General features: G+C 42.1%; 1 protein-coding gene across 4 annotated transcripts; it reads left to right on the forward strand.

The window, feature by feature from the left end:
- The first annotated feature begins 470 nt into the window (after window positions 1–470).
- On the forward strand, window positions 471–11,648 carry LOC127354659 (interleukin enhancer-binding factor 3). Of its 4 annotated transcripts, none has more exons than XM_051384720.1 (19): window positions 471–600; window positions 1,019–1,124; window positions 1,573–1,769; window positions 1,886–2,054; window positions 2,167–2,338; window positions 5,258–5,349; window positions 5,834–5,929; window positions 6,056–6,167; window positions 6,257–6,354; window positions 6,438–6,543; window positions 6,627–6,767; window positions 7,935–8,125; window positions 8,503–8,622; window positions 8,975–9,106; window positions 9,367–9,528; window positions 9,817–9,943; window positions 10,038–10,076; window positions 10,562–10,897; window positions 11,062–11,648. In XM_051384720.1, the coding sequence occupies exons 1-19, from the start codon at window positions 497–499 to the stop codon at window positions 11,169–11,171; spliced, it is 2,610 nt and encodes an 869-aa protein (XP_051240680.1). In that variant the 5' UTR covers window positions 471–496; the 3' UTR covers window positions 11,172–11,648. The 4 variants fall into 4 exon arrangements, with proteins under 4 accessions (XP_051240680.1, XP_051240681.1, XP_051240682.1 ...); XM_051384721.1 differs by having other exon boundaries at window positions 1,889–2,054; XM_051384722.1 differs by lacking the exon at window positions 10,038–10,076.
- The last annotated feature ends 1,363 nt before the right edge of the window (window positions 11,649–13,011 follow it).

A 13,011-nucleotide genomic window follows, 5' to 3' on the forward strand; every position in this document is an offset into this window, starting at 1 on the left:
CACGGCAACAAAAAGGTAGCAACGTAACTACGAGGAGGTGTCCACCTGTCTATCCGCTCGCTGACAAAGGTAAGCCCTGACTGCACAGACGAAGCACAGACAGGAGTCAGTGCTGATCGACGCCTCCAGTACACCGACCATGCACTGGCATGTTAACCAGCGTTAGCTAGCTAGCGTGCTAACGTGAAGTGGGCGGTCAATGCTATAAACATTAGCTGTCATAGACGATCGCAGTGACGTTACCTTCGTTCAACACATGATGGTGAAAGCAAACAAACACTAATGCACACATGTATCTGCATCCAGAGGAGCAACCTGCTGAGCAAGTATCCCGCGTAACGTTAGCAAACATCTGCATGTTGATAACTTAATGTCATTCACGACATCTGCTTTGATGGCTCGTATTCTGCCTGCTACCCACCAGCTGTACACGGACTAACAGAGGGGTTTCCTTCTAAAAACAGGTGGTAGCTTCGGGTCTGCAAGTCGTGACAGCATGGCGGCGGCTGCATGGGACGAGCACCAGGCGTATGAGGAGCTGCTGTACTGGGACAGCCTCATACAACAGGGCCACCGCCTCCTCCCGCACGACTTTGATAGGTACACCCAGCCTGTAGTGAGAATGACACTGAGGTATTAGGGCAGGGCACATTTCATTACACTCTATGCACTTTAGTTTGCAAGTAATCTGTACGGGAGTATTCTACAAATACAATAGTTTCTAATGTGTTCAATAATAACAACATTATATACAAAGAAGTGAAGAGCACCACAGACACACACACACACACACACACACACACACACACACACAGGAGTTCATCATCTTGCTTTTGAATGTGAAGTTGTGACATTTTCCTTTTTTATACTGAAATTACTTTTATGGTCACATCCTGTTTAAAAGTGTCAATGAAAAATATTGATTGTTGTGTTATTTGGCACTCTGTTTCACACTTTTGACTCGAACACTGGAATATGTCGTTAAAGGTGTCCTCGTTTACTCATTTCCTCCTTCCAGATACGAGGAGCTGCGTTACTGGTATGACTGCCTGTGCTACGAGGAGGAGCTGAGACAGTACCACGACTACATCGCTGCTATCCAGCAGGATAATCGGCATCATGAGGTTATTGTTTCACCTTTTAATTTGAGTCATGTAACCCCCTCCTACAAGTCTCCACATTAATAGTGAACATCTAATGTTTTCCATCACCGTTTTGTTTTGTTTGTACTTTAAAAAGATTGCTCTTCCTCTTCCATGAAAACTGTATCTGGTGAATGTGAATGTTTCCACATGTTTTTTTTTTTTTCTTTTATCACGCACTTCCTAACTATTTCTACTAACATTATACTTCCCAATCCTATTTTTACTCTAAATATTGTGCGAGATTGCTATTTCACTGGATTACATCTAAGTAACCTTAAACTGCATAAGGCATTCAAGAACTGCTTTAATACTTTTAATAATCTATTTATTACAAAAGTAACTGCCTATTATATGATTACAGTGTAAACTAAAGATGCATTTGTTCTCATCCACACTATGTTGTTCTTTTCCACAACATTAACGTTAGTTTACAGAAGCTGCCCACCAGGTGCACACAGGTCCATACGATCGCCATGTGATGGCCAAACACTCAGAAGTGTATCCATCACCAGAGGAGCTGGAGGCGGTGCAGACCATTGTCTCTCATGTGGAGTGTGCCCTTAAGACTGTGTCTGACCAAATGGATGCTCCGAAAGACGAAAAAGAAAACACAGAGGCGGAGAGGTAAGCGATGTGTCCCAATGGTTGAAAATTATATCAAGTTTCTTCTGAAATTGTGTAACAGAAGTGTGTTTCCTCTTTATATAAATATTTTGTTTTTTTCTTCCTCATAATGCAAGCAGTGATTCACAAGAGCGTGTCCTGCGTGGGGTTATGAGGGTCGGCCTGGTGGCCAAAGGACTTCTGCTGAAGGGAGACAAGGACCTGGAGCTGGTGCTGCTCTGCTCCAACAAGCCTACTATCACCCTGCTTAAACAAGTCGCTGAAAAGTTAATTGCACAGTTAGAGGTAGAACTGAGTACCTGCAGTTGTTTTCACATCATGCTCCTGGTGATTCTGTTTATACATATTAAGAGTCTTTTTATTTGCCATCATAACATTTTGTTCCTTTTCTAATCAGGAGAGTTCAGCGGGGACGTATATAGTAAGCCAGTGTCCGGGGGATGCAGCCATTGTTGTGACAAGTACCAAGGAGTCGGTCCTGACTCTCACTATCCACCTAACATCGCCTCTTGTCAGGACGGCGCAAGAGAGTAAAACTGCAGAGGAAGAAGAAAAAGAACAAGGCACAGGTATGTATGCTGGTCCAGCCTCCAACATCCGCTACCACAGGCCTGATCTGTGTGTTCTCAGTTCACAGACACTGTACGGCTCGACTGATCTGCAACCCCGCACTGCCAATTGAAACGCCACACACGTTGTCCATCTTCATCTCATTAGACCTCAGTGGAGCCCGTACAGTGTCTGTCTCAGCCCGATGCCAGTGAACAACCAATGGATGTTGGCTCTTCACTCGCTCAAGAGTCCTGTCGTCGTCTTGTGACAAAAACTGGTGTTTGCCAGCACTGCACTTCCTCTGTAATCGCTGATACATTCTGCACATGTTGATAACAATGCCAGTCATAAAAAACAACTTTGTTTATTCTTGTTGAATTGTTTTCATGTTAAATGTGAAGGCTTTTCAAGAATAACAAGTTAAAGCGCGCATTTGCATGTACTTGATACTGAACATGTACATTTGGCACCAGCTGCAGCAAAACTGATCAGCAATGAGGAAATATCTGTGGCTTCTCTTGAGAGAGTTTAACTTCAACAACCAGACAGGAAAAACAACAGCTGAACCATTGTATATGGATTAATGTGTTGGTTAGTGGTGTGTTTATCAAGCTTCTGTGTCATTCAGCTTGAGCTGTCTTTACATGGGAGTCTTCCAAACCTTCGATGAGTTCATTTAAAGGTCAGGGGGAGTTTGATGAAGCCCCACATAAAGAACCATACCGGTCTCAGTGCAGTTTAAGTCCATTTTACTACATTGCACACTGGGGCTGCACAGTTAAAAATACGTCATGATTGTGATTGTGATTGTGATTGTGGCTGCCACAGTCATTCACACTTGATCAGGTGCAGTACTGGCACTGTGTGTTTGAAGGGCGCTCCCTGTTCACAGGTAAACTGTCTGACCAGTCAGGGGTTTGTCATGAGTAGTGTTACACAAAAGAGCAATGGTAAACATTTACAAGACAAGAGTTGATGGTACGTATACGTGTTTTGAATAAACTGTGAACTTGTTGCCCCGTTAGTGACAGAGCTAACAAGTTTGTTAACTGACTGTTACTCATTAGCTCAGAGATCTTTATTTGCCTTCTTCAAAGTAAACAGATCAGTAGAGAGAAATGGAGAGAAACTCCAGGAGCTACTGTCAGTGGTGGAGGAAGTACTCAGATGTTTAACTCTAGTAAAAGTACTAATATTACAGTGTGAAAGTTTACTAGTAAAAGTCATGCCTTTAAAATCAGACATAAGTAAAACCACAGAAGTATTATCGACTAAATGTACTTAAGTATCAGAAATCCTTGCTGTCTAAGCATCATTTTACTGCTGTAGCTGCTCATGGTGGAGCTAGTTATAAATACTTTATATGCAGTTAGCTAATTTAGTCCCACGGTACCCAACATAAGGGTCGGGCCCCTCTAAAGGGTCACAAGATAAATCTGTAATATAGCTGGACTGAAGAAAAACAGAATGCTTGATTTTTTGTTTTTGAACTGAAATATTAGACTTCAAACAATTTAAAAATCTATATAAAGTTTGCTAGGGCAATGTCTCCTTTTTGTTTTTGTTCTTTTCAAGTGAAACCTGGCTAATGGCCCCAACTAGACACTGCTGTTTTGTAACAGGTCAGAAGCATCACCGATGGCAGGTTATATCAGCTGTCGTTGATGTTATTCTGCCAGTAACTTGATGACAGGTTAAAATTACACTCTCTGCTGTCGGGTTTGTGTGCTCTCTGCAAGCCGGTGTCTGTCCCGGCCAAAGATTGTTTGTGTGGTAAGAAGCTCCACTTTGGTTGCTTTACAACTGGTAAGTTACGCTTTAAGGAAAGGCTGATTTTATGTGGAGACTTACTTTTACTGAAAAGGACCAGTGAAGTTGCAGATTACAACCAACTGAATACTGCTTGCCATCCAAGTGTGTACGAGAAACTATGGTGGCTGCAAAACATGCCAAAAACACAAAAGCCCCTATCTAGAGTCACTGTTTGGTTTGTCGGTTCTGGGCTGCTGTAGAAACATGGCGGTTCAACATGAATCTGTTGAACAGGACCCGCTCCCTCTGTAGATAAAAACAGCTTATTCTAAAGCAACACAAACACAACGGTTCCTATATTTAGGCGATAATACACTAATGAACACTAGATGAGGATGAGTATGCCCTCTAATTAGAGTTTCAGTTAAATATTACTGTCAGTTGATTACATTTAGGCTATTCGTGCAGCCCTGTTGCAAGCAAACAGCTGGCCTTCCGTTCTTTAGTTTTTAATTACTCATGCAACCATTCGTTGTGGTCCAGTATGGAAATCAACTTGCAGAAGCCTGAAACTTTCTGTAAATGAATGAGTTGAATTGTATTTGTTGTGTAGAAATGAGCTAAAACTTGCACAAAGTTGGTATGGCTCTTTGTGTTACCGATCTTTCATAAAGCCGGTTTAAGCCGCTTTTGGATCAGGGACTCCATCAGTTTTGCTGCAGTGTGGGGCAGACGTGAAGATTCTCTCAATGCTTGTGATTTATAAATGATTGCCTTTTTAGTCTGTCAAGTTTTTTAGGACCGCTGGACCTTTGACCAACTGGACATACTGTCTCAGGAGGGGGGAAAAGCAGCAAACCCAAGCCGAGGGGCTGAGGGAAGGGGGTATTTTATGTACTTAACCCAGTGCATACATTAACAACATGTAATGCAATGTTGTAAATGCTACTGTGTCTTTATGACAATCTTTACTTCCACCTTCGCACGCTGTGGAAAAGTTAGGTGGGATCTGTGAAAGGTGACTATTATTCTTGTTGGGACCAAAGATTTACACACTAGGTACTTTGGACCCCCTTTCCCTGCTGCTGCTGGTTTGGGGAAAGCTGCTACTCCCTGAGCTGCAAGACAGAGCCAACCCCCTTGGTCAAACTGTACCTTTTCTTCTTACCCCACCTCGTCAATAGAAGCGCGAACAGTCAACGATCCGCCGGACGTTCTGGACAGGCAGAAATGCCTATCTGCCTTGGCGTCTCTCCGCCACGCCAAGTGGTTCCAGGTTTGCATTCACGTCCTTATTTGTACGTAAGGTTGTTTCTTTAAATGGTCTCCCTCCATTATTTCCTCCCCATTTAGAGACAGTAACACTTTTAAGCTGTGGTCTCAGTTGTTGTTGATGTAGTCCATGATCTTAGAAAGGGGAAAGTGTCGGAAGTTTAGGAGTTTTACTTATTAACTCATGAGGAGAGATCTGCTGATCCATACCAATGATAGATTTGGATGAGTCATTGGTATTGACACCAGCATATTTGATTTATCAAAATGCCCTCTGTCAGTCTGAGCTCTTTCAACTCCACTACTGTTGTCCACAACAAACAGCACGTGGACAAAAATGTGTAATAATTTGTATTAGCCATGGCCCAGTTGTTCTGACCTTTCTGTGTTTTCGGGGGCGTTTTGTGGAACCCGTGAGAGCAGAGGGTTGAGGTCACGTCAAAGGGAACAGCTCCTCTGACTGAACTGGCTTTTCTTTGTGTCTGCAGGCTAAAGTCAACGACATGGGTTCTGCAGTCGTTGTGATCCGGATCATGAGAGACTTGTGTAACCGTGTTCCTACCTGGACGCCACTCTCAGGATGGGTGAGGAAACATCTGCTGAGATGTAATATAAACCAGTTCTGTGATCAAAACTAACAAAATTAGTTTTTTAATGGAACAGCATATTGATAAGTGTTGTGTATCCTCTGTGCTCTCATCTCCACATAGCCTCTCGAGCTGCTGGTGGAGAAGGCCATTGGTACATCTGAGAGGCTAATGGGAGCAGGCGAGTCATTGCGCAGGGTTTTGGAGTGTGTTGCATCTGGAATCCTCTTGGAAGGTGAACCTTTTATTTAGTTGCCAAAATGGCATGACTGTTTCTACACTGGCATTAAATTAATAGACTCATTTTTCTGTATCTATGCAAAGACGGCCCTGGAATTAAAGATCCGTGTGAGAAGGAAACGGTCGACGCCACTGCAAATCTGACACCTCAGCAGCGTGAAGATATCACGCAGAGTGCTCAGGTAAGTTAAGGCTGCTAATACATGCAAGCACATTCATGTTTTTAAACCCTGGAAATAGTACCTAATTTTTATATTTTCCTTAGTTTGCCTTGAGGCTGTGTGCATTTGGACAGATGCACAAGGTGTTAGGGATGGACTTCAAACCTATAAAGCCACGGAAATCAATGGGAGCCAGCAAAGATGGCACAGGTACTTAATGATCTGGCCCTTTCTGTGCAGTTCACTGTAATGAAAGGTTCTGTTCTCAGGCTTGTTTCTGTTGTGTCATGCAGCTCAGATACCACCTGCTGGACACTTCATCCTGCCAGCTAAGAGAGCTTACGCAGAGGTGGATACAGGAGATGACGAGCCCCACCTCAACAGCAAGCAGAGGAAGTCTCTAAAGTTCCAGAAGCGCTTTCAGAGGAAATCATGTTAGTAATAAATATCTGAGGCCTTGATGTATAGTCTGAGCCATTTTGCTATTTAATGATTTATTTATTTATGATAGATTATAATTACACACTTATTTAATAGTACTACACTCTGTAGTCCTGCTCAATGTCCCGCCCGCAGAACTGTCTGATTGGTTAAGTAAAGTTATGGTCACACATGCGTGAATCTAGGGCAAATTGTGGGTAGGGCAGGATGTTACGGAAATCAGTTTGCTGGTTTGCAGTCTGTTTTAGGGGTCAACAGCGCACATATTTAGCATTGGTTGAGGCTGCAACTTTGTCACTCCAAGTTCACCAGTGTTGAACTTCACACAAAGCGGAGATGCAAATCTGCTTTGCCACTGGAAGCAATTGTTTTATGCACTCATTCGTTCGCATAGAATGGAGGTGAACTGGTGTTGTTGATTTTGCGTATGTAGCTTATCAACACAATGCGTGCCAATCCTCACCGATCAACTACTCACACAACTAAAACACACACACACACACACACACACACACACACACACACACCAGTTGTCTCTTCTCCTGCTGTTTTAACCTGATGCATAATGAAGATCTTAAAAAACAAAACAAAAAAGAAACATAGGGGCATATTTGCATATCACATTGGTGCTCCTACTTACAGTCTGGGGCCCTGATGCGTAACCTGACATATCGTAAAGTCTTTAATGAAATGAAAATTATTTTTATTGAAGGCTTCAAATTCAACTCCATGATATGAACCTGAACCGGACATTGTATCACTTATATTATCCAATTGTACACCTCCACACACACACACACACACACACACACACACACACACACACACACACACACACACACACACACACACACACACAGCAGTACCTGGCCAGCACTGAATCCACTATACTGTTTCCACTGCACAACTCAACTAGCTCTTTTTAGGTTTTTCTTTCTCAGAAGTTTATTGGTACTTCATTGTATATCATTTTTAACTACTCGTAAAAAAAAGTGTGTGTGTGCCTAATTTTTTTCATTTGGGACCACATGTACTCTCTGGGGAAAAGTTAGATTTGAGCACTGTTTTGTTGGGTTAAGCTCCAAATTCATTGAATTTGTTTGATTGATTCCTCATATTTCTCTCTCTGCTTTGTCTCCACCGTTTCCTTTTCTCCATAGTCACAGATGATTTTAGCATGAATGCTGTGATGCGTCTGAACCAGTACAGACCTGGTCTGGAGTACCGACTTACATCTCAGACTGGTCCGGTCCATGAGCCAGTCTTCACAATGGCCGTGGACTTAAATGGGAAGACCTACGAGGCAACGGGGCCCTCCAAACGAGCCGCCAAACTTAATGTAGCCACCAAGGCAAGTCTTCTGTATTTCTTATCTATATAAGTTGCCTTAAATTTGCTTTATTGCAAAAGCTCGGCTCCTCAGTACGCTGCAGCTCACTTATCTGCTACAATGACAAAACCATTGTTGACTTCTTTGTTGGTCTGAATTTCTGTTGTAGTTCACTGATTGGCTCCAGAGTTGAGGCAGCTAGTTGTTAACTTTATAATTAAATATTTCTTCTGTTTATCTTCATTACATGTTTGACAGGTAACTTGACTCTAACTTCTACCCAACTCTGCTGCGGGGATACATTTTCTTAAACATGACAACCCACACTGGGTATGTGAATGAAAGTTGCTGTTTTAAGTTCCCATCAGTTCATGTATTATGATTTTTGTCCTTTACAGGTTCTGCAGGATCTCGGTCTTCCGACAGGCTCAGAATCTAAATCAGAGTCCAGTGGTGACGCTGAAGCATCCCTGGAATCAGTGAAAGCCTCTTCCACAGCCTCTACTACATCAGAAGACGTATGTAACTCAGTTCCTCTCTCTGGAATGGCCTATTTTAAAGCCTCTTTTCTTTTTTAAATATTTTTTGGGGCTTTTATTGCCTTTTAATTGATAGTGACAGCTGAAGAGTGACAGGAAAGGGGGTAGAGAGAGAGAGAGAGAGAATGACACGCAGCACAAGGACCCAGCACCAGGCGAGCCATCCGGATGCCCCAAGAAGCCTCTTTTCAAGAACCTCCGTACAATAAAACCATCTCAATATTTGCTTTCCTCAGAGAGAGAAAAAAAGTGATATGTGAGATGTTCTTGAGTTAAGCGTTTATTGTCGTGTGTATTTTACAGCCGTTGTTTGTTCACTTGCTATGAACAGAGTGGTCAGGGTCCTATCTTGACCAAAAATGGCAAAAACCCTGTGATGGAGCTGAATGAGAAGCGTCGCAGCCTGAAGTACGAGCTGTCTGCAGAGACGGGGGGCTCGCATGAAAAGTGCTTTGTCATGGAGGTGAGTTGGCAGTATCATAGGCAGGAAACAAGTCTAAAAGGATAATCAGAAGATTCCTGTTGTTTTTTGTTCATCCTTTGCTTTTCAAGTGCAAAAAGAACACTACTGCACTTCTTGGGTCTGTCCTGCATTACAGCATTGATGTTGGATGTGCAAATTGTCGGCTTTTAGTTGTTGAATCAAATAAAAGTAAACACTGTGATAGAAAGTAATGCATGTCCGTTTTTAAAAAGTTTTTATGTGTTTTTCCTGTCTATCAGGTGGCTGTTGATGGACAGAAGTTCAAAGGCAGAGGTTCTAATAAGAAAGAAGCAAAAGCCTTCGCTGCCCTCGCTGCTCTGGAGAAGCTGTTCCCAGATGACAGCGGAGTGACAAACACCAACAGAAATCCTCCAAAGAAGAAGATCACGTACACAGACATGGTAATTTATGTACTTAATGATTGGATCTAAAATGTGCACACTGAATACACCCATTTGGTAGAATTCAGACAAATGTTGGTACAGCTTTTAAATGTATTAATGTTGAAGAAAGCATTCAGTTCTTTAGTTAACTGTTACATTTGTCATACCCCACAATTTATTTGCACATTAAGAAAAAGAAGCAATTCCCACAGCAGCCACTGCATGCACATCTCCATAAAAGCATACTCTGTCACCTAAAAGATTTTGCTCTTTACATAAAATCTTTTGCCATTTCCTGTTCAACAGCACATCCCAGGCTTCGGCACAATCCGTGGCATTCCTTCAGACTCCGGCTCTCGTGGCTGGGGTCCCAACAGAGGTCGAGGCAGGGGTCGGGGCAAACCGTTTCCTCCAGGACCCAGTTACAATAAGAGTAAGGAATTTTACACTCACTAGTTGTTGGCTTGGACTTCATACGCCTGCCAGGAAATCAACTAAATAGTTATTTCTTTCCTTCATTTTGAAAGCCAACTACAGTTATGAGAGCAGCACTGGCACAGGCTATCGTAAGTATTCCCTCTGTGCTGTGCTGTGGTGTTTTGTTTTTGTTTTGCTACTGAGTAGCACAAAATAGGAATGATTGTCGATTGATGGGGTTCCAATGGATTATACTTTGGAAAAACAACAAGTCATAAAGCAGATTTACTTATTTTACAAAATACATCCTTAAAAAAATATTATGTTGTGCATATCTTGCCTGTCTCAAGTTATAGAGCTTTTAATTCCCGCCCACACCGGAGGGGAAGACAACCCATCGCTCTCCATTGACTTGTATTGCATAAAGGGGCCTCCTTGTCACTTTCCGTTAGCGAGCCACAGGCATTTTGTTAGCATTTCAGCTCCTGGTTGCATCTTGTGCCACCGATTTAGTTTGTACCAAGCATGTCTTGTTCTGTTTTTGGTTGTTGTTTTGTTTTCACCTTTGAATGAAAATTAGACAATGTTATAAACAAATCGCAGTGAGACTGACCTTGTTTAAACTGTCTTTTAGATAAACTGTATGGTAATAACGCAGCCAGCACCACAGCAAAAGGCGCTGGCGCCACTGCATCAGCCAGCAACATCGGCTACGGCACCTTTTACCCGGAGGGCAGCACCTACTCCTCTCCGCCCGTCTCCAACTCCGACTCCAGCACCACAAAGGGAGAAAGCTACCAGACGATGCCTCCTCCCGCCGACCAGGAGAGCCCTTACAGCTACGGGTATGGAGATGAGAAGAAGAAGATGCTGACCCAAAGTCAGAATGAGGGCCAGGGAGGAGACTACTCTATGTACAGCACAGCTTACCCTAGCTCGGTGACAGGTGGCCAAGTGTATAATAATTATGGTGAGTAAGTTGAAATCCACCCCTGCAATCGAATAAAAACATCCCATTTCTTACTGCTTGTTTTTTTTTTTTTATATTTCTATATAGATGATATATTTTAAATATGCTAAGAGAAAACAGATCAGATAAAAATAAACACATTCTGGTTTGATCTCACTTTACAGGATGGGGAAACCAGTCGTCCTGGGGGAATGAGCAGGGGTATGGCATGTACCAGGGCTTCGGGGGACAAAACCAGGGATCATACTCTGGATACAACGACATGAATTATTAATCATCACATTGTGTACAGCCTTTCTCACCTCACAATGCCATCTCTTGACTCTGACTCTGTCCGCCCTCGACAATGATCCTGGGATACCACTTCTGAAAAGAGGAAAAAAAGTGCTCGTGTTGTCTCTGAAATTAGAAGGTTGCTGTTTTATTTGTTTTGTTTTCACCTCACTTGGACATCTGGTAAAAACAATTGTAGGTGACAGATGCAGGCTTATCTTGTGATTAAAGTCTACCTGTTTCTTTTAACTGCAGCATCCCTCATCGTGTCCGTGTTGACATGAGTGTAAAAAAATCATACCTGGTTTATGATTGTCTTGTTTCTAGGGTTGCGTTTTTTAAAACTAGTGTACTGGTTCTGTATCAGTATGTTATGGTTTTGATTTAAAGCTGATATTGGTTTTGAACTGAAGATTTATTTGTTTGTGTCACATAAAATGCTCTAATCTTTCCTGTAAAATAAATTACTATTATTTTACTATGTTTTTGTCCATTAGTTTGCAAATTCACAGAAGTATACATTTGATTAAGATTGCAGAACTTACCTTTTCATTCACTATGATGGATTAAGCTCTGATGTTGAATGTGACAGTCGTGGTCAGAGTTTGGCTACCAGTTGTTCATGAATTATGTCTTTAAAGCTGTTAAGCTTGAGCTTCCCTTAAAAATACCAAAGATATTGTTCACATCAGTGTTACAGGGAATGTTTTTCTGCAGTGCATGCAGATGTCTTACCTGTCTATATGTACAGCTATGTGGATGAAGAGGTGAACCCTCATTGACCCCTGTGAGGAAATTGGGTCACTGAAGTTGCAAAGATACTCTGGTTCCCTAGGGAAAATGAACCAGACTCTCAAGGACACAAATAAAATGTAAAATGGGCAACTTGTTCTACACCTACCATCTGTAGTAGATAGGTGTAGAACAAGTTCCAATTAAAATGGTAAAAATACAGCAGCAGTTTTATGTAAATGCATACTGGCACTCTTCACCAGTAAGTGATCTCATACAGTCTGCTTTGTATTTCTCGACACTGAAGTGAATTCACCTCCAACCAGGATGGTTTTTACACAACCATCTTGGTTGTTTTTGGGAAATGCCTACAAAAATTTGTTAAGCCAACTGATGGTGTCTGAATGGGTCCTGGGAGGATGTCTAGATGCATCTGTCAGAGCAAATAAAATATTGCTGATTTGTCTGCTTCCCAGGCTAACAGAAGACATTATACAACTGTATTTACAGGCGGAGTAGTCCATGTGTAGTTAAAAACAAAAAACAAAACGGTAGGCCTGCATCGTGGCAATATGAATATGTTGGTCTGAGTTTGAACGCTGCTGTCATTTGTTTCTCACATGTAGTTTTTGCCTGTGTTTCTTCTCTTATTATGGCCACAGAATGTAAATTATAGCACACTGACAATGATATTTCAACAGATATTCACATGTTTGCATCAAAGTGAGAAGAGGGCTATTTTCAGTTAAAGTGACAGGAGAAGTGTGAAAATAGAGAAAAGGAGGGTAGCGGAAGTTCTGTGAGACTAAACAATTTGTCCATGCCTTCAACATTTATTGTGCTTTATGTTAACCAGTGAACTACTGAAATAAACTCAGTGGGCTACATTTCTTATTCACAGATTATCCAAAAATATATAACCACGGAGATGGAAAAATGATGAAGGGAAACAGTGATTAACACTAAAACTGGAAAAAGTGTAGTCTGGACACCAGCTATAATAACCATTGCGGATCACATGTGGCTCCAGTCCCAAGACTGAGTCAGGGTGTGAGCAATGATCATGCCCCTGCGGCGTGTCCCGGGGCTGGTCCTCCTGCAGCCTCTCC

The sequence above is a fragment of the Dicentrarchus labrax genome, unplaced genomic scaffold (assembly GCF_905237075.1).
Source record: "Dicentrarchus labrax unplaced genomic scaffold, dlabrax2021, whole genome shotgun sequence".
Lineage (NCBI taxonomy): Eukaryota > Metazoa > Chordata > Actinopteri > Moronidae > Dicentrarchus > Dicentrarchus labrax.

What these genes read in the sequence shown, in the direction of transcription:
- LOC127354659 (XM_051384720.1), top strand. Translation starts at nt 497, where the DNA reads ATGGCGGCGGCTGCATGGGACGAGCACCAGGCGTATGAGGAGCTGCTG. An exon ending in AAAAGTGCTTTGTCATGGAG is followed by an intron (nt 9,107 to 9,366) that starts GTGAGTTGGCAG and finishes CCTGTCTATCAG; the next exon opens with GTGGCTGTTGATGGACAGAA. An exon ending in AGATCACGTACACAGACATG is followed by an intron (nt 9,529 to 9,816) that starts GTAATTTATGTA and finishes CCTGTTCAACAG; the next exon opens with CACATCCCAGGCTTCGGCAC.